This window comes from Pseudochaenichthys georgianus, chromosome 3 (assembly GCF_902827115.2).
Source record: "Pseudochaenichthys georgianus chromosome 3, fPseGeo1.2, whole genome shotgun sequence".
NCBI classification, from domain to species: Eukaryota; Metazoa; Chordata; class Actinopteri; order Perciformes; family Channichthyidae; genus Pseudochaenichthys; species Pseudochaenichthys georgianus.
This window is the reverse complement of record NC_047505.1, coordinates 43,245,462-43,265,337: the sequence shown is the minus strand read 5'-3', so window position 1 is coordinate 43,265,337 and position 19,876 is coordinate 43,245,462. Positions and strand designations below refer to the sequence as shown.

The window sequence follows — 19,876 nt, the reverse complement described above, 5'->3', positions numbered from 1 at the left end:
CCTCCAGCAGTGTCGCTCATCTCAGACATGAGGAGAGAGAGAGAGAGAGGGAGAGGAGATGAGAGGAGGAGAGAGATGAGGAGGGAGAGAGGAGAGAGGAGAGAGAGAGAGAGAGAGAGAGACGAGAGGAGAGAGAGAGATAGAGGAGAGATGGGAGGAGATAGAGGAGAAAGTGTTTGCTGAGGTAGGAGGAGCCCGATCTCTCCCAAGAACCCACTCTGAGTTCAGCAATGCATTATTTCTATCACCACAGAGATGGGGGTGTTACTTGGGCTGGGATCAGCCAATCAGAGGGTGGCCTGAGCCATACATTGCAAATGCACTATTGAACGTGCCCAGTATGGAGCCCTGAGGCATGCCTTTAGGGCTTGAGAACAATCTAATGATATGGCTTCAAAGGGCAAGAAATGGATGCATGACACTTCCCTTACTAATGCCATAATGGATGTCATGACATGAACAATCCAGATACAAACATTACATTTTACAATACATGTTACTTGTTAGACGCTTTTATCCAAAGCGACTTACATGCTCAATACTGTGGACAATCCCCACAGGAGCAATTTGGGGTGAAGTGTCTCAGGGACACAACGACATGCTGACTGCAGTGGGGTTTGAACCTGATCCAACACCAAGGCTTTATCCACTGCGCCACACGCCTGCCCCAAACAGTTGCTTTATGATTAATAATCATCATGCCACGCTATCCATTGACCCAAAATAGGGACATTCGTCACCTATTATAACGAGAAAACCCCACACCACGTGGCCACCAGCTCACTTACAGGAATAACAACATCTTATATAATGTGGAGTAGTTGTTGAATTCTAAGGGTTATTAGCTCCATAAACAAGTCATATTTTTGTCTGTGTAAATATAGATATTGTGACATTGTTTATCTGAAGTTTCTTGGATGCTTGAATTAATTATTAATTATATTATAATAATTAAAACAGAGTATGACTGCCTGACAACATAAAGTGCTCGATCAATAGGGTTACATGCAGTTTGCTGTTCCACAGTTTATGTTTGCATTGATCATTCACATCTTTACCTCCAAATTGTAAGACTATTAAAATAATAAATATAAGACTGATGTTAACGAGAAGGACAACATGATGGAAACTTCAGGCAGATATAATCTAAATGAGGGGAGGAAATGTGGAGGTGCTGCCTGAGTGCACAGAGACACTAACACAGGCCTCTGCATGGTGGGACTGTTATGTAATAGCTTGGCTAGCTGAGGTGTATGCCTTTAAAAGTACCCATGTGGGCTTGAGGTCATGCAGAGATATGAGCTGTTGATTCAGCATATGGTCATAGTGTACACAAACAAAGGTACACAAAGTCCATGAACCAAACTGGGAACTGGCATTTAAGTGAAGCAGAAGGACACACTCAAAGACACACACTCTTTCTCACACTTACACACATGAACTGAATGGGAGGGTCATTTGATCACAGTGTTTTTAAGGACATGGGCTTTATTCTTGGAAAGCAACTTAAGACCAGTCAGGTGGACCCTCCTCATCCTTCCTTTTCTATATTTAAAAAAAACCCTCATGACAAAGTTTTACTATTAGAGATTATTCTTAGTAACAATTTACAGTACACTTATTTTCTTTGCCTCTCTCTATAAAGTCAATCCCATAATTTCCCTTAGTTCCACTTTTCTTTATAGCTCTTATTTAGCTCTGCTTAGCTCAGCATTTTTCTGCAACTACTCCAGTGGAACATGGGAAAACCAGGACAAATTCCCTGCCACCTTTTTTATGTAGTCGTTGCATGTAAGTGCAGTTTTCTACATTTAGACAACACAGGTACAGTGATGCTTTTCTATCTTTTATGAGTGTATAGGTAATAGGGCTGGTAATAAGATTGGCAAAATACAAATGAAAAAACCAACATAAAATGATTATAAGACAAAATACTGTTATTTTAATTGTGTTACCCAAGTCCAGCTGCCGTTGAGGCTGTCCTCCTCACTGTGGCTGCTGAAGTCTTGCTCTTCCATGTGGGCCATGGCTCCATATCTTGACTGATGCAGATTGCTGTTTGAAGATCCTACTTCTAATTCTGGTTAAAATCTCTTTAAATGACGGGAAAGCTCTGCTCTTTCTGGACGAGTCCCCTGACTTAAGACTTCAATCTGAGTAGTTGATGCTTGTGCAACGTGCAGTGAGTGTTTTAGACTAAAATTATCAACAAGTGGTTTCTTGGAATGGAGTACTTGGAGGAAATTGAGAGGGTCAGGAGCTGCTGGACTATACTACTGCTACTGGTACACACACACACACCCCCCCCCCGCCCCCCACATACAAACATGATGGATTTGTGGAAATTGAAAACATATGACAACGGCATGCTGCATATTTGTTCAATCTGTTTATTTTTTTATCTTGTAAAATAAACGTTTTTATTTTTAACCAAAGAGTTATGAAATCACTGTTTTTCGCACTCAGGGATCATCTCGGTTCAGCAAAGAGGTCTATGATTAAAGGACTTTGGTTCTATTTGCAGCCTCAAATCTTTCCTTCAAACTGGCGCAGGCCCTGCAGCACCAAGCTCCGTCTGACAGGGACAATATCGTTTTTGTACACTTTAGACAGTTTTGACCAGGCTGCCTTCTATTGTGTATCTTGAAGCTTGTCTGGCAACTGCACTTGGCGGTTATCCTGCAAATAAAGTATTAATTGGAGGACACATCAATGTTGTTTCCATCCTGTTTTTACTTTAAGTGACAATGACTAATTGGTCCAATCCACCCATGGTCTTCGGGCTGCAAAACCTCAAGTCCAAAGTATAAAAGTATTATTAGTAGAATAGTGACTCTTTGTCTCTTTATCAGGAAATTCAGAGTGATTTGTTAAGGTCTGTTTAATTCTTTGTTAAAAACGTAAAAAACACACATGGAAGATATCTAAAATTCTGTACATTTATACAATTAAAAGCATATAAAACTGTTCATTGTTTTTGTTTCTTCAACAATTACATCAATATACAATCTATGAAGAAAAAGGCATAACCAATGTTTTACGTTCAAACAACAAAACAATTTTTCCATAATACAAACTGACAAAATATATTGGTTCATATGAAAAAACATACATGCAAAACAAACCTCTACAAAAAGGAGCCAATAAAAAAGATTGTGGCCAAAAATCGGCTACCATTGCACACAAATGATTGTGTCTACCCTTTTCAAAACTTCTCATATTGTGTGCAGGTGCAAAGAAGTGTGCAGAACTCGATAGAATACAATACAAACTTAAATGCAGATAAACCTGCAAACACATACAAAGAAAGACAAAAGCAGTGCCTGCAATTACTGAGATTATTTGGTTCTTTAACCCTTGTTAAATTACTCAAATTCTAGTAGATCATAAATATGAATCTTTTCAGGTTACAATGAAAGTGATTAATGGGGTGTTGAATAAACCACACTAACTTCAACAAAACCATATCAATAATAGGAAAAGCTTCCTTAAATATCCTGAACGTTTACTGAACATCTCTTGCAAACTCATGGGATAATCATGAGTCAATAAAACCACACAACAGATACATTTTGAAAAATATATTCCTCGTTTCCTTGGCCAAAACATTGTATTGTCCATTCAGAACGTATGTTAGTGCATGTCTTCTTTTTGGCAATTAAAGTGATTTTAATCCTGACAGTGACTCTGTGGAGCCCAGTGAACACATGTGTTGAAGTCATATATGTTTTCCTGTCAGGAAGAAGAGCGGACGGTCCTCCTTTGCGTTGGCCGTCTGAAATTCATCGCTGAGCCTGAACCTCCACTCCTCCTCCAGCTCCAGCCTGCCCACCGTCTGCCTCAAAGAGCTGCGGTCTGCACTGATGACACACAGGGTCGCTCCTACAGGAAGGGAGGGCGATTACAACTTTTATATGATACAGAAATAAAAATGTATGATTTATTACACGATTTATTGAATGACGGAATAGACGGAACTAACGTTATTCGTCATTCTAGTCTGACCCATTAGAGCGGTGCACTCAGGATGATCGTTATGACATCATAAAGTGGTCAAAATCTGATCAGCTCATTTTCAGACATGTTTTTATATAAATGGATCAGGACAAAAATAATCTCTTTACGCAGAGGGGACACATATTTATGTATACAAAACATGACAAAGTGGAGTTTGCATAATAGGTGACCTTTAATGTGTAGCTTGCTCTGTACAGTATCGTTGCTCAAAAATTCTACATTGCGACCACAAACTGGCGTATTTTCAACAGGGTCTGTATTTGGTCTTCCTTTGTACCTTTGAGAAAGGAGAACTTCTTGAGGAACCCAGCAGTCACAAAGGAGTCAGCAAAACAGAGCAGGAGGCCACTGAACAGCAGCCCTGTGGAGCTGATGTTCACAGAGTGAGGTCTGGAACTCACAAAACACACCGTCACCTGCAGGAGGAGAGAAGAAAGTGACTTTAATACACTGTGGGGGGAATTCACAAACAATTGCACGGCTCTTGCGTACGCTAGAGCTGTGCAAATAGGACACTAAGTAACCATGTCATTCTCAGAAGGGGAAAAATCTGCAAGAATGAAAACAGAATCAAAAATGTTTCTACTACTTAAATGAATCACATAATTTGTTACCCTCCCTCTGTGAAATTAGGAAAATGCACTAAAATCCAAAAACTATTATAGTGTGTTTTGCGATGAAACACAGGTATGTGAACTTTTACTTGTGTTCTGAGGTTAATAGCTTATCACAACAAAGAGCATGTGTGTGTGTGTGTGTGTGTGTATACCTCAGGTCCAAGGTTGAGATAGCAGTCCACAGACAGCACAGGGTGTGTGTAGTTCTTTGTGCTGTGTGGAAACAGCTTCTGGCTGGTGTGTTGAAGGTATTTCTCCAGGAGGAGCTGAGCAGGTGTGGCCAAGAAAAGGTGCTTGCTGTCTGGGGCACAGATGTACTGCGAGGGCCCGACTGAGGTGGGAACATCTGTCGTCTGGAGAAATAGAAATGAAAAGTTTAATACCTCTTTGTTGCCATAAAATATTTTTAACAAAGGTATTCACTTTAACTGTTGCATGCACACACACATTCACAGTTATATTGATAACTAGTCAAACGTGTATTAGTTAGCCGACATACTATTACATGTCTTTGAAGCCTTGAGCCAAAACAAGTCCAATATGTATTCTACTGCTTACATTTGACTTGATATGATAAATTATTTGAAAAGATTGTTCTTGTATACTGGCAAATTATACAGTATATGTATTTATTACAAGTAAATAAATGAAATTGTTCTTCAAACTTTTTTCTTTATTCTGCCCTGAGAATGATAATAATAATAATAATAATAATAATAATAATAATAATAATAATAATAGTTCATTACATTTGTATTAGAGCGCAAGACACTCAAAGCGCTATACAATTACACATATTAGACATGTAACAGTTATTACTGTGGACAATACACACATAATGTATGTTGAGTTGTTATGTGTCCTAAGCATCTACCTTGGTCTTGATAATAAACGTTCTGTATCCTCCGATGGCGATCTGCTTCTTCATGACGCTGAAGGCGTTGAACCGGCAGACGAGCAGGCCGGCGCTGTGCAGCCTCAGCGTGAAGTCCACATCGTGACAGGTGAAGCGGTTCTGGTCGTACTGGACGTTCTGGCTCCGGTCGACATTGAGGAGAAGGAAGTCATGAAGGTGACCTCTTGAGAAGGGCTCCCTCAGTTTGTTTTCTGGATAAGAACAAATAAATGCACGTTTATATTAATCATAAAGCAGAGATGTTTGCTTTGAAGTCTACTTTATCATCTTTGTGATTCGTGGCTAAAACATTCAGACATAACTTTGAAATCTCTTTAGCTGTATGATCGTCAGCCTCTATGCTACATCTTGAGGATCTGTGTGGCTGGTTATTTAAGGCACAATGGGGTTTTGTTAGATCTGAGATATTGCTTGACATAGAGAAGTTGTGCTTTAAAATAATATCGGTTCAATCTTTCAGGACAACAAGTTAACACAGAATAGTTGAAGACATAACAATCTGTATCTGCAGTTGAGATCTGAGGCATTTAAGGCATCTTGAGGAACATGCAGTGACTCAAATATTTGTTATGTTATGATCTTAAAGTCTGTACTTTTGTAGTAACTTTTGCTTTCCTGGGGACACCAGATAACAATGAGACTTTCTGGCTGACTCATAAAGTTATTAACATGCTATGTCAAAAGTAACTCAAACTAATCTCGGCATGAGAGCCGTTCATTTTCAAGTATTCAGTTGCAGTCAAATACAAAGGCCTTTCAATAGTTACTACATTAGTTCATCTTATGATGCTACATTATGTGTGTAGGATTACTCATATATGTTCAGTTCATTTGTATTTGCAAAGACTGAAATGCTCTCAAATCCAATCTTGGGTTTTTGTGTTTCTGTATTTCTGACATGGTGACCCCTGACCTGTGAGTCCGCGGCTGCTCCACTTCCTGACCCCACACAGTCCGTAGTGTGCCAGGTCCGGACAGGCCTCCATGTGCTGTAAGATGTGCTTCAGTGACACAGCGTGCTCCACTGCTCCACTAATAACAGCAGAAAGGAAACAGTAGTTATGTTAAAACTAACTCGCAACATGAATCACTTTACAACTACAACTAATACAAGCAACTGCAATTTTGCCTGAAACTTTTTTTCAAATAAATAATGTGCTTGTATGTACTTGCGCGCGTCGAGGTCCACTGCGTTCCACATAACGCAGGAGTCATCGGTCAGGATGATGAAGGGCCAGACGTCGCCGGCTGGGCCCCCTCCCTCCAAACGCCGACTGCGCTCCAACTCCAAGTTGTGATACGAAAGCTCTTTTATCAGGAAGTGAGCAGCACCTAGAGACAGACGTCATGAAGGTGGGGCACTATGAGAAAAACAGCTTATACTGACTTTTGACTACTGTATGTGTCAGTGTATACGTTAAGAAGTCTCACATATATGTAATTATAAAGCAGTAAATACCTATTCCAGCTCCGTTGAAGACAGTGGGCAGAACCAGCATGATGTGGTTGGGCCAGTACTTTTTATACACGGCCATCTCATATTCTTTGACTACCAGGATATGTAGATGTGAGGCTCCATCCATAGCATGGTACAGGTTAAACAGACCATGCTCATGACGACCGGTGGTGGGGGTGAAGATTGGACTTTTGATGCAATCCGGGCTCTAGATAGGGGAGAAACATGATCAAAATATCATGACATCATATTCTAGGATATCATTATTGTGATTAGAGACATTTTAGTCACTTAAAAAAATACTATATTTACAAAACATCCTCTCAACCCAAAGCCAGCTGTGCACAAATCTGCATGAAAACAAATAGGGACCAGGGTACCACAATAAACAATGTTCCCTAAAGCAGGGGTTCCCAAACTTTTCAGCCCGCGACCCCCCAAAATAACAGTGCCAGAGACTGGCGACCCCTGTCAACTCTCGCAGGAATTCCACTTTCGATTGCATGATATAGCCCAGCGCAACACCTTCGTCACACATGTTGCCACTTGTTTGTACCATTTTCAGGCGATTTGTAATCTGTTCTAGAAAAACGATGTGTTTTTGAGGATTTCAAGAAGCATATAGAACAAATAATGGATGTATTTTATGAATAAAGAGGTTCATAAGAGGTGTAAAACTTGAGAGCTTTTTAAATCGTATTTGAACTAAATGCTTATAATCTGTAGTTGTATTTGTATTGTTGATTTATTGTGTGAACGAGGCGATATAGAGAAGGTTAAGCTGTCATCATTAGGCTGTTATGTACTGTTGGAGTGGTAAGCAGGCCTGTTGTTTTTGGATATTTTTGGAGTTAGGTGGTCCCCGAGTGGGGGTCGCGAGATGATTACAAAATAAAAATAGAAATTATTTTTATATAATATCCCCACTTTGGGAACACCTGCCCTAAAGGATGCCATATTCAGGCCTGTAGCACCATCTAGTGGCGTCTAAGGATATTGCACTGTGCCCCACCCAGCAAACCACCACCAATAGTGATGTGTTTTTTTTATGTGTGTACCTGGAAGAGTTTAAGTGAAATACAAACACTGATAATGTTTCAAAGCAGGAAAATAATTTGGTATATCATCATTGTTCTTTTGCAATCTAAGAGAGGCTGAATGGGTGGTACACATAACCTAATCTAATTTAGTTTTTAATTATTTGTATAATATCTTGACATGTTACATAATATTTTTGCAAATATACTGTCAGGGTGAATCTGAGCCTCTTGAGCTACATATATCCTCAAGTATAGTAGTGATTTTCAGCCTAAAATGCCAGTAGACTCCATCATATGTGTTTGCAGGGTTAATACCACAACTTCAAAATGTGTCTGTCCAAAACCAACAATCTAATATCACACACACGTAATGCAGCAATTCTAGCTGTGTGAGGTTTCGGAAAATAAATCTGGGCTTTAGCTACTTATGAGCCAGTTTTTTTTTGTTTCACTAAGGAAGGACTTACCCAATCGGAGGTGAGCGGCAGCCGCATGCTCTCCAGCTGGCCTCCTGATTGGCTGAAGCTGAAGTAGTGCTCTTTAGACTTGGGGATGATGAAGTACAGCTGGATCTCTTCCCCAAGCAGAAGATGGGTGAATGTGAAGGCATGTAGTGTGGACTCATACATCTGAATATAAAGTAAAAGAGGACATACATTATTGCCAAGTCCCTAACGACTTCACTACCACCGCCCTGGTCTTATCAGCAGAGTCATTTAGATTTCAAAAGCAGTGTGTGATGTCAGTTATCAGATCGTGTGTTCTGCTGACCTGGTATCTGGGGTTGATGCCCAGGTACTGATGACACTGTTCACAGTGATGGTATGTGTTGTAAGCCGCATATTTAGACAGCTTGATCCTGGATGTCCGCCTACGTAGGTAAACATCTTCCTGGCGCACAGGGTTTACTTGGAAAGACAACAGGGGCAAAGACAGATAAGGACAATAGCACAACATGCATGTCGGGTCTTAGCAGCAGGGCCGTCCCTGGCCAACTTGGGGCCCCAAGCGACATTGTGAGATGAGGCCCCCCCCCCACCGACAGGAGTTTGGAAACAAAGTACTTTGCAAATATAATTCCTGTTTATTATTATTATTATTATTATCAACAGTTACTTTTTTATACAGTGAGGTAAATGGTAAATGTGCATGTATGTCGTTCAGTATGCGTTAACAGGTGAATACGTCTGCATTTCCTGCCAAATACTAGCCTCAAAAAGATTAAAATATAATTAATGCAAATAAACTACTTCTACAAATAATAATAATAATCATACTCAATTCAATAATATAAATACTGTATTTTATTATAATATAGTTGTAATATAGTCAAGACAAAACATGCTTATTACATGCTCAAAAACTGATATTTCTTAAATCTGTATTCAAATGTAGTTCCCTCTGTCAGCAATGTATCAACTACACACACATGTCTATCAGTATTTCTCTGTGTTGTGGTTGACATGATGATGACTGTTAGAAGTTAAGGGGAGAGGCTGAGCATCACCATGAAATGTGCAAATTGACATAAAAATGAATAAGGGTGGAAAAAATGCTCCACGTTTTAAGCCAACTAGACAGAGAACTGCGCGGAGAACTGCGCTGAGAACTGCGCACAAGCCAAGCTCATAAGCCGAGGCCCCATGCAGCCTGCATGATCGGCCTGTAGGGATGGCCCTGGTCTTAGGATTTGTATTTATAAGTAAGACATTAGAGAACATCAATGTTTTTTAAATATAGTTTAATTGTGTGAGAATATATTGTATTGTGTGTTTGTGTGTATGTTCTAACTGTGCCTACCATCAGCACTTGATTTATATCCAGGGCAGTAGACAGAGCTGATTTCCTCATATTTGGGGTCATGGATGGTGTAGTCAAAGGGCATCGTCTTCACAATGTCTGGGTTGGGCCAGGAAACATTGGATGGGTGGTACAGCACACCCTCAGCCTGACAGCCTTTAGAAACACATTTAAAATGGTATGCATTACATTTGGAGTTTACAGCATGAGGAGACTTCAATATAAGCATATATTCTGAAGACAAATTGACAAAATCCTCAATATATGATCCTATGATTTAGCGGCAACAATAGTGAGACACTGAAAATTAGAAAATAATGAAAATTAAGGTAGATTGGATGGCCAGAGAAACAGTGGCAACTGCAAAAAAAATACTCACTGTAGTTGATGTCTTCTTCATCGTAGATATCCACCTCCATCAACCTGATCAGCATCCGGGACAGAATACCCAGGAAGTGCAGGTATGCTCCTGTCTTACCCACCTGACGATGACAAGAGAAATGTAAACAAACAGACTATCATGAGCTTGAGTTTGAATAAAAAAAGAAATGAAGACAATAAGAACCTGTGGAGGTCCACTGAGCAGCAGCCTGCGAGGATGAAAGTTGTCGCTTCGTCCTTCAGTGCGGTTGCTGCTGTCCATGTGGAAGGAGCGAGGGACCGTCCACTGGCGATAGTACAGTGACTGCTCTGTACATGTCATCATCTTACTCAGCAAGGGCCTGCACACAAAATATTTCGTAATGAATTTCCTCTGAGGTATCATCTGATTTCTCCGTGACACATAATAGGTGAAAGGTCTGGAAGTACCAATCTGTGTTTCAGTCTGTGTTTCAGTCTGGTAGTAATGAAATAAAACAGGATCACAGTAATTAAGCAAATCAACTCAGGCGTACTGTTCAGACTTTTTTACCCTCACAGAATTTTAATTCGAAATATTATTTCACAATGAGCCAATTTACTTTATCTTAAACAGTAAGATGAACATGTGTTGGTCAACAATTTCTGATTGCTACACGCCAGTGGCTGATACATGGTGAGCTTTTATATATTTATATCACACTGTATGTATTGTTGTGTTTCACTTTTACCTGAAGCTGCTTGCCCATGCGACAGACATGTGCGGCAGGAATGATGTACATCGAGGAAGCCCGCTGCTGTCACTGGCTGTGATAATATCGTAGAGGGCCCGAGGGAGGAGCACAGAGGGCGGGCGACTCACACCTCGCGCCCAGGAGCAGCTCAGGTGAGGAGAGGAGGCTTGCGGAGACAAGGAGCCAGAGGAGGTGGATTTGGAGTGTTGGCGACGTGACTGAGCAGAGGGAGGGGGTTGAGGGTTGGGTATTTGCATTTGGGAGTGGGGCTGGGAAAGTGTTTGAGTGTGGGGTTGGGAATTTGTTTGTGTCTGGGAAAAACTCTGCACTTGAGGTTGGTGCAATGGAGCTGGAGGATAGGGAAAAGATTGAGAGGGCTGAGGTTGGAGTTGAGTCTGTGATTGTGAGGGAGGTTGAATGGTGTCTGTTGTCCCTTTCTGGACATTTGGAGAGGTGGTGCTTTGCGCAGGGAAGGGATCTAAAGCTCCACCCTCTGGACATGACTGGAGCTGCTGGCTGCTGGACAGAGGGGAGTCCCCTGGAAACATAAGGAACGGAGTAAGTAGAAAATAATAAGTTGCGAGTGAACACACATTTTTGACATCTCACACTATAGTTCATTGTATCTCACTATTCTCTTGTCCCTCCTCCTCCTCGTTGTCAGTACTGCTGAGTTTCGCTGCGTCACTCTCCAGCAGGTCACTTCCCGGTCCGGGGTTGTGTGGGGGTCGAGACTCTGCTCTCACGAGATAAGCAGCCAGACCTAGCTCTTGTTCCAGTGTGGTTCGCTGAAGGTAGGAGCAGCTTATCACTCTGAGATCACAGTACTTCAATGACCTGAGGGCAGAATACATTCACTGTTTAAACTCCAGATTATATTTACCTCACCGTCTCTGGCTTACCTGGAAGTACACAATGGTGTAATACTTAGAGGAGATTTCATTATTCTCAGGTTTGCTTCAAATAAAACCTGATTTCTTTACATAAAGTTAACATTTCCCAATGGAAAGTGTTGGGAAGATTCGGTTGAGGTTTCTCATGAAAGTCATGGAGTTAGGATTAGAGCTTTTGGTGTGTACCTTGGCATAGATTCCCCCTGGGGCTCGGCTCCTGATAGGATCAGGATGCAGGGAAGGGCCTCCAGCTCTAGGTAGGTCTGAGGAACCCAGTCAGCATCCTGGATCTTTAGCCAAGTCTAAAGGACAGATAATATGCAATTTTCACAGTCATTCAGTGTATGTGTAATTCTCTACGCGTAAAAACACAAATCATTCAAGTATTTATCCTGTATCTCATGATATTATGACCCACTAGCCCACCTTGATCTGATCAGTGAAGCTCTGTCCAATACTCAGAGCCTGGTTTGGATTCCCCAGTATGATTTCAAAAGTGTCCTCCAGACCCAGCTGCCTCCTCACTCTGGAGAGCCGCCGGTGGGCCCATGCTGCCAGAGACTGAGAGGGGATCCGCAGCAGGACCATGTGCCCATGGTGGGTGGGACATTGCTGGGCCGCAGTGAGCAGTGATTGTACAATCTCTAGGGTCTCCACTGATGTGTGTTTGTGGAGATTGTGGGAGCTGCCGATTTTGCCGGATGCAGCCATCAGAGCCACGCAGTAGTGTTGGATCAAAACTGTGGTCCGGATCACAGAGCTGTGCAATTTAGGAAACCTGGGACAAAGAGAGACATTTTAACGGCTTTTACGCTTTTGTGTAGGCAATCAAGTTATTCAGACTTGCTTATGAATAATAGGGTGTTTGTGTTGATTAAATATGTGTTTGTTTTACCTTTCTTCCAGAGCAGATGCCATGCTTTCAAAGGATGAATCATAACGCATCAGAGGCAGACTGCTCCCTGAGCGGGTCGACTCTAAAAGCTCCGACACACCAAAGTAGCGCGTCTTCTCATGATACAGGTCCACATCCTACACAAAATCACACAATGTAACACGTGAAAACTCGCAACCAACGTGCAGATATGTGCCACAATTGTGCGTTTGTATCACACAGAGAATTCAGTCTTACATTACTGAATGCAGAAGGCCAGTGGATCTCATTGTAGGGACTGATGCGGGTATACTGTGTCTGCAGAGCGAAGGGGAAGGAGGTGACGTGGAGAATCAGGATGTTTGAAGCATCTCTGACCTGACGGGAGTTTAACAGCTGATCCACCAGACCCAGTCCACTATCTGAGTTACTGTGGGAAGAACAGAATGAGAGAAAGAGACAGAGAGAGAAAAGGAGAAAATGCACTTTACTGCTTTGTTGATGCTCTTGTTGTACCAGGTTGTCACACACACACACACACACACACACACACACACACACACACACACACACACACACACACACACACACACACACACACACACACACACACACACACACACACACACACACACACACACACACACACACACACACACACACACACACACACACACACACACACACACACACACACACCTGTTGATGTCCCAGTGGGCGTGGTCATGGACCAGGATGTGGAGTGTGTAGGAGTTGCTTTGTGCTTCCTGGATGAGGTTTTCAATTCGTGCCTGAGCGTTCTGGTCCATCTTGACCACATACCGCTCCGCCTCCCGTTGAGACACACACTCCTGGTCTAAACCCCCCAGCTCCTGAAGGACACCTGAGATAAGCAGCCAAAGAAAATAGGATCAACATAAAAACACACTATTTAAAAGACAACAAATGATTGGAAAAATACTGCTATGGAATAAAGAGCTATGTCACCAACCAGAGCTCCAGAGGTGGAAAACAGTTTGCTGAAATGTGACCTCAGAGGGTGGGACCAGGATGAGGAAGCTGACCCGGTCGAAGGAGCCAAGATCCAGGTTCTGTGTACTGGAGTCTGCTATGGCACAGACATGGGACAGCAGCTTTCTGGCCACCGCCAGCTGGATGGGACGAACCTCACGCCACTTTACGGAGTATTCTACACACAGACACAAATTCATGTCATCATATTCAATCAAATATGTATATTAAATATATTGATAGTCCTGTTAACAACTGTGCAAAATGAGAATGGGACACAACAATATATATGAAGATATCATCTATGACTATTCTTCCATATTTTCTATTGAATAAAAATGAATTCCAAGGAAGAGTTGCATCAGCAATTTGACAAAAGGCAAAACAAAGAAAAATACAGGTAAGACTAAACCAAATGGTGTTTAATAAAAAAAATATGAAATCGTTTGGATTACAGTTGTGGAAAAACCTTCTTATGCTCCAAATATCTGGAACAAACTCCCTGAAAATTGCAAACTCCCTGAAAACTGCAAACTCCCTGAAAACTGCAGGTCCGCTGCAACTCTGACTACTTTTAAATCCAGACTAAAGACTTTTCTTTTTGTCGCTGCTTTTAATTGAACTATTCATATCTTAAATGGCACTGTAACTTTTATCCATGTATTTTTTCTTTTAATGTTTATTTTATTATCTTTTCTTTTTAATGACTGATTTTAAATGCCATTTTCTTAATGTCTTTCGTTTTTTGTAAAGCACTTTGAATTGCCTTGTGTTGAAAGGTGCTATAAATAAACTTGCCTTGCCTTGCCTTGCCTTAGAGTCTTGTCAACCTTTCTGTGTCTCACCTGAACAGGTGTCTTTGGGACTTGAAGTTCTCCCTTTAGGGCTGGGTGAGTCTTTTGAATTCTTTGGACTGGGTGTGTCTTTGGGACTGTGTGTAGTTTTAAGACTCTTCTCTTCAGCTGAGTCCAAACAACTGGATAAGGGAGAGGGCTCGTTGCTGTCTAAGGTGGCACTATCCAGCAGGGAATCCAAATCACCGTCTGAGAAACACAAAGGCACACCTCAGGTTTATGAATCGTGCCAAAAAAAACCTGAACATACAGAGAAATGTGATTATAAAAAACGAAGACACACCCTGTCCGAGAGAATTGCAGTAGTGGATGAGTTCCTGGGCAGCACCAAGGGAGAGCTGGTGGTTTATTTCTTTAAGACCCTCATTGGGAGAGTACATACTCTCTGCCAAGGCACGACACTGGTGTTTACCTGCAACACACACAAAGGCAATCAAATAAAAGTCTGCTTATTATTTCTGTTTAACGCTCTGGTCAATTTAACAACATTTACATACAAAAACAAAACTCCCACCTGTGACGACCACACAGGACTGAGTTTCCTGTCCCGGTACAGTGACGATAATGGCCACGTAGTTGGTGTTTTCAAGACGTCCTTCCATCAACCTGCTGACTGTTTGCTGAAGGCCTTGAGCCAAAGAACCAATCTTCTCCCCTAAAACCACCACGCCCTCTCCACAAGACGACGCAGCCAGCTGGGCCAGCCAAGGAAGCTGACTGGGGGTCAAAGGTTGTTGGCTCTGGGGAAGTAGGGACAGATGCTGGGGGAGCCCAGGCAGGATGGAAGAGGTCTGGAGGCAGAGTAGAGAAGAATTAAGCAATGTTTTTTTTTTGTAATATATATTTTATTGACATTTGGCAGCAAACAATTACACAGTGTTTTTTCAAGACACAGTAATTGTACATCTTAAGTTTGTCTGTTTTTCTTTTTTACACAAAGATAAAATAAAAACAGTAAAAAGTACAAACAATACGAACATTAGGGAGTGATCAGGACTTCACAGTAAAATCATACGTTTGTAAAAATAAAATCTGGCCTATGAGGTTTTATGAAATCAGTCCACTTTCTCCATCGTGACACAAATAGTTGAATTTAGCTATGTTTTAATACACATGTGCTGTTACCCAACAATGACTAATTTGTTGTTTGATGTCATTTGCCTTTTAGTATTATTTAAGGATGTTGTCTCATTTATGTGACAAATGTTATGCTCCTGTCTTTGCCAGGACTCACTTGTAAAATAGATTCTAAATGTATTATTATAATATACAGGGAATATTCCTGCTAAAATATACTTAAAAACGATATTCTTTCTATATGATATCATATGTAATGTAACATTTGATAATGGGATAGTCTCAGACATCTGACCTCTATGCCGTAGTGCCTCCCTTGGCTGGCCGGTGTTTGAGGCTGCTGGTACTGTCTGATCTCGCTGAGGTGAGACTCCCTCCATGACCTCATGAATATCTGCTCCAAGTCCTCTATCAGGGGCACCTGGTCAGGACCTGGGATGAATACATGTGGTGGACAACAATGCAAAATACATTAGAGAATTCAATTCAAATTCTAGTTTGGTGATAAACAAAAGAAGGTCATAATATTGATTCATTGTTAAAACCTGCCTCCTAGTGGCCATTATTAAAACAGATATCATGAAGGGTCAATCTTCTGCCTGCTCTTTGGATTCAAGGATTCAAGGCTTTCATTATCATACGTACATAGCTACAGTGTACCGGTAGTTATCACAATGTAATTCTTAGGTCACAGGCTCCTCCAGCAGTGCAACACAATAAAACTGATAGTGCAAGTAAATAAAAAGTAAACAAACACTGAAATAAAGCGAAGAAAATGCAGAGTTGGAGAGGAGCAAAAGACACGGCAGCCCTCATCACCGGCGCCATCTTATGTGAAATGTGTATGTTTAAAGCCTTTCTTCTACAATAAGGTTTTACACGGACCTAGCTGAACAAGGTAGTAGACTGTGAGAAGAATCTGCATCTCTGTTGACAATGGCTGAATGGGTGATGGTCCGTAGTGCTGGTAGACTCTGGGGAGTGTCTGGGAGCTCAGGTAACAGCTCTGGAGCAGAGAACTGAGGAGTACTTCACTGATGTTTCCAGTCAGCTGAGGGAGAGAGCCATGCCCTGTATCAATGAGACGGATGAACAAAGTGAGGAGGCTGGAAATAACTTGGACTCAGGTGGTGGATTTGACAATACACGTTAGCCGATCAAATTCACTTCTGTATGCGTTGTAATGTTTATCCGGAATAACTTGTTCCTAAACATGACAATAGATAGCCAAAAAGACACAATGCAGACATCTTTATGGGTCAATTGCGCCTACGATTCTCTTTTTTGATAAGAAAAGACTCTAAACATTTGTATGATTTGCTATATTAGATTTTGAATTGCTTTGTATTTCTATCAGTTACTTAAAAAAGTCTTGCAATGAACCCAAGTGGAGAACAGTTGTTGTACAGGATTGAGTCGTGGGAAAATGCAGTTCTATCTAATCCCAAGGGACACAGTGGGGTAATAGTAGGAATAGGAATATATAATGGCAGGCACAAAGGGAACTTAAGTGGAACTGACAAGTTTGTTGCTTGGAGAGGTGAAGGGCAGAAACAAACCACTGGGTATAGGTGGTGGTTTGGAGCAGAGAAGATGGAGAGGATGATGAGTTGACAGGTGATACAAAGAGGTGAAAAGGTTGGAGGGCGGGCACATAGACTGAGGAAAGGCCTCAGGAGTTGGCTGACCTCTAACCTGTGAGGAGAGTCACCCTAACCTGACCATCTGTTGGGCAAAGACCTGAAGACATGTTGACCTGCTTGAGAAAGTCCAGTACTTAGAGCTGGTTGTCAAATGATCACCAAACACCAGCTGGTCATTAATGACTTTGACTGATTTGTGAGTCAACTCTGTCACAAGTACAAATAAACTTGTGTAGAGAAAGTGCATTTTATCATCCAATATCAGTGATAAAGTTGCTGATCTGACCTTTGAAGATGACAGGTTGCAGTCTGCAGGTGTGCAGCAGCTGATCAGGGATTGTTACTGCCAGCCCTGGTGGAGAAAGTGAGGTCAAGGAAGCCTGCGAGGAACTCAGCGGGGCTGCAGTCTCTGGAGAAACAAGTACATGTACCTTTAAAAAAAGACCCACTCAAACGTCATTTCTGTTTATATGCCAAATGTCTCTTCTATTATTTTACCTGATCTAGCTCCATTTGTGAGGAGAGAGGACATGGATGATGCTGCTGAGGCTGATGAAGATGGTGGGGTCTTCACAGCGCTCTCCGTCACACTGTTGGCAGAGGACTCAGGCGACCAGCCCTTATGCCTCTTTTTTGGAGGACCAGCGTTTGCATGGGACCCTGCAGAATAGAGAAAAATATCAGGGAGCACATTGGCGTAAATGTTTGTACGTTTAATGTTAACAACATACTAACGGATCATTTTTTTATTTTAATAATTGTTTTAGATGTTCCTATTACAGTTTGTACTCCTTTTTCCTAAGCAAAGGGATATTTTTGCTGCTCCTGCTTTATATTAGTCTCTGCAATTTCATTTTAGGAGTTTTATTTTTTCCCCGCTCTTTCTCAGTGACACACTTTCTACAAAACAGTTTACTGTAAGAATGATTTCCTGTAGAGCAGAGGAGTCACCTTTCTTATTCTAATAACCCATAAATCAACTGAATAAACACTAAATTATGTTTTAGGGTAGGCTTCTGTGGATACAGTAATGCAGTTGTATTTTAGTCATACATTAACCTGTCTCTTCCTCTTCCTGTCAAACTCTGTTGAAATGCAGTAATAGGCAGACACATAAAAGCTCCACTTGTTAAAAGGGTCATGAAAAAAACAACATTGACAGGAAGGAAGCTTTTCATTCAGCGGGAAAGCTAAGAAATGGAAGAGACAGAGAGGGAATTTTATAACCCTGTTTAATAGAGGTGACAGACAGAGGGAGAGGGAGGGAGAGCCGGAGAGACAAAGGACAACCCCCCACACACACTGCAGCTGCCTGGCCCTGTAATGCAGAGTTTTACAACACACACACACACACACACACACACACACACACACACACACACACACACACACACACACACACACACACACACACACACACACACACACACACACACACACACACACACACACACACACACACACACACACACACACACACACACACACACACACACACACACACACACACACACACACACAAACATGTATACATCACTTCAGGGGACATTACATTGACTTACATGCATTTCCTGGAGACTTATCCTAACCTTAACCATAACCAACACATGCCTAACCCTAACCCTTAACCTTACCCTTACCCTTACCCTTAACCTTACCCTTACTCTAACCCTAATCCTAACCAAGTCTTCACCCTAAAATGAATGATTCCCCTCATGGGGACCTCCAATTTGTCCCCATAAGGGAAGCCAGTCCCCACACGTGACTATGTAAACAGATTTAGGTCCCCACAAGTATAGTAATGCTAGAACACACACACACACACCGCACACACACGCCGCACACACACACACACACACACACACACACACACACACACACACACACACACACACACACACACACACACACACACACACACACACACACACACACACACACACAGATAGTGTTTGTTGAAGAAATCAAGGGGAGGGGCTTAATGACAACAGACCACATGTAGTCAGATAATATGGTTAGTTAGTTAGTTAGTTAGTTTTCAGATTCCTTCAATAAGCTCTTTAGTTTTGGCATATTTAAAAAGTGGTTTGACAACAAGTATTTAAACTATTTAATATTTACCCCTGGCTTTATATTTTTGGCATATTTAAAAAAAACACAATATGAAAAGTTGTGTTTTTCTCAAAGGGATTATTTCAGGAATCAAGATGAAATAAAGATTATATAACCTCAAAACCCACACTAACATTAAGTGTAAATTCAAAGTATTAACACTGCGTGTTCATAACACCATTCTGATAAATACATTGTTATCATAACAAAAAGCATCTAAATGTTTTAAAATACATATCACACAAACACATCCTTTTAGATAATAGCAGGATTAAGCAGAGGTATAGCTGTGCACCATGTGTACCAGTAGCTGAGGGTCTCCCAGGCCCCGACTGATTTATAGATGGCTGGGCGACGGAGGGAGCGACATGGATGCCATTTGTCAACGGGTGGGGGGCATCAGCTACTTGTGGCAGATTAACCGGGTCAGAATTTGATCCTGCTGTGTACACATAGAAGAAAATGTTTAAAA

At 41.5% G+C, this 19,876-nt stretch overlaps 1 protein-coding gene across 2 annotated transcripts in view; it reads right to left on the bottom strand.

Annotated features, from left to right (window-relative positions):
• Nucleotides 1–2,414: 2,414 nt before the first annotated feature.
• Nucleotides 2,415–19,876, bottom strand: part of greb1 (growth regulating estrogen receptor binding 1) — a 30,209-nt gene continuing 12,747 nt past the window's right edge. For both annotated transcript variants that reach the window (XM_034075739.2, XM_034075747.2), the window contains exons 7-34: nucleotides 19,709–19,846; nucleotides 17,791–17,952; nucleotides 17,579–17,701; nucleotides 16,535–16,720; nucleotides 15,945–16,081; nucleotides 15,087–15,363; nucleotides 14,856–14,984; nucleotides 14,564–14,761; nucleotides 13,699–13,896; nucleotides 13,407–13,590; nucleotides 12,966–13,137; nucleotides 12,729–12,865; nucleotides 12,260–12,611; nucleotides 12,020–12,135; nucleotides 11,572–11,777; nucleotides 10,938–11,478; nucleotides 10,412–10,568; nucleotides 10,226–10,328; nucleotides 9,847–10,002; nucleotides 8,818–8,954; nucleotides 8,514–8,675; nucleotides 7,010–7,214; nucleotides 6,720–6,882; nucleotides 6,464–6,582; nucleotides 5,509–5,741; nucleotides 4,787–4,987; nucleotides 4,295–4,433; nucleotides 2,415–3,882 (exon numbers count right to left, since the gene is read on the bottom strand). In XM_034075739.2, the coding sequence (XP_033931630.1) occupies nucleotides 3,719–3,882; nucleotides 4,295–4,433; nucleotides 4,787–4,987; nucleotides 5,509–5,741; nucleotides 6,464–6,582; nucleotides 6,720–6,882; nucleotides 7,010–7,214; nucleotides 8,514–8,675; nucleotides 8,818–8,954; nucleotides 9,847–10,002; nucleotides 10,226–10,328; nucleotides 10,412–10,568; nucleotides 10,938–11,478; nucleotides 11,572–11,777; nucleotides 12,020–12,135; nucleotides 12,260–12,611; nucleotides 12,729–12,865; nucleotides 12,966–13,137; nucleotides 13,407–13,590; nucleotides 13,699–13,896; nucleotides 14,564–14,761; nucleotides 14,856–14,984; nucleotides 15,087–15,363; nucleotides 15,945–16,081; nucleotides 16,535–16,720; nucleotides 17,579–17,701; nucleotides 17,791–17,952; nucleotides 19,709–19,846 (5,195 nt within the window). In that variant the 3' untranslated portion in view covers nucleotides 2,415–3,718. The remainder of the gene's footprint in view (nucleotides 3,883–4,294; nucleotides 4,434–4,786; nucleotides 4,988–5,508; nucleotides 5,742–6,463; nucleotides 6,583–6,719; nucleotides 6,883–7,009; nucleotides 7,215–8,513; nucleotides 8,676–8,817; nucleotides 8,955–9,846; nucleotides 10,003–10,225; nucleotides 10,329–10,411; nucleotides 10,569–10,937; nucleotides 11,479–11,571; nucleotides 11,778–12,019; nucleotides 12,136–12,259; nucleotides 12,612–12,728; nucleotides 12,866–12,965; nucleotides 13,138–13,406; nucleotides 13,591–13,698; nucleotides 13,897–14,563; nucleotides 14,762–14,855; nucleotides 14,985–15,086; nucleotides 15,364–15,944; nucleotides 16,082–16,534; nucleotides 16,721–17,578; nucleotides 17,702–17,790; nucleotides 17,953–19,708; nucleotides 19,847–19,876) is intronic.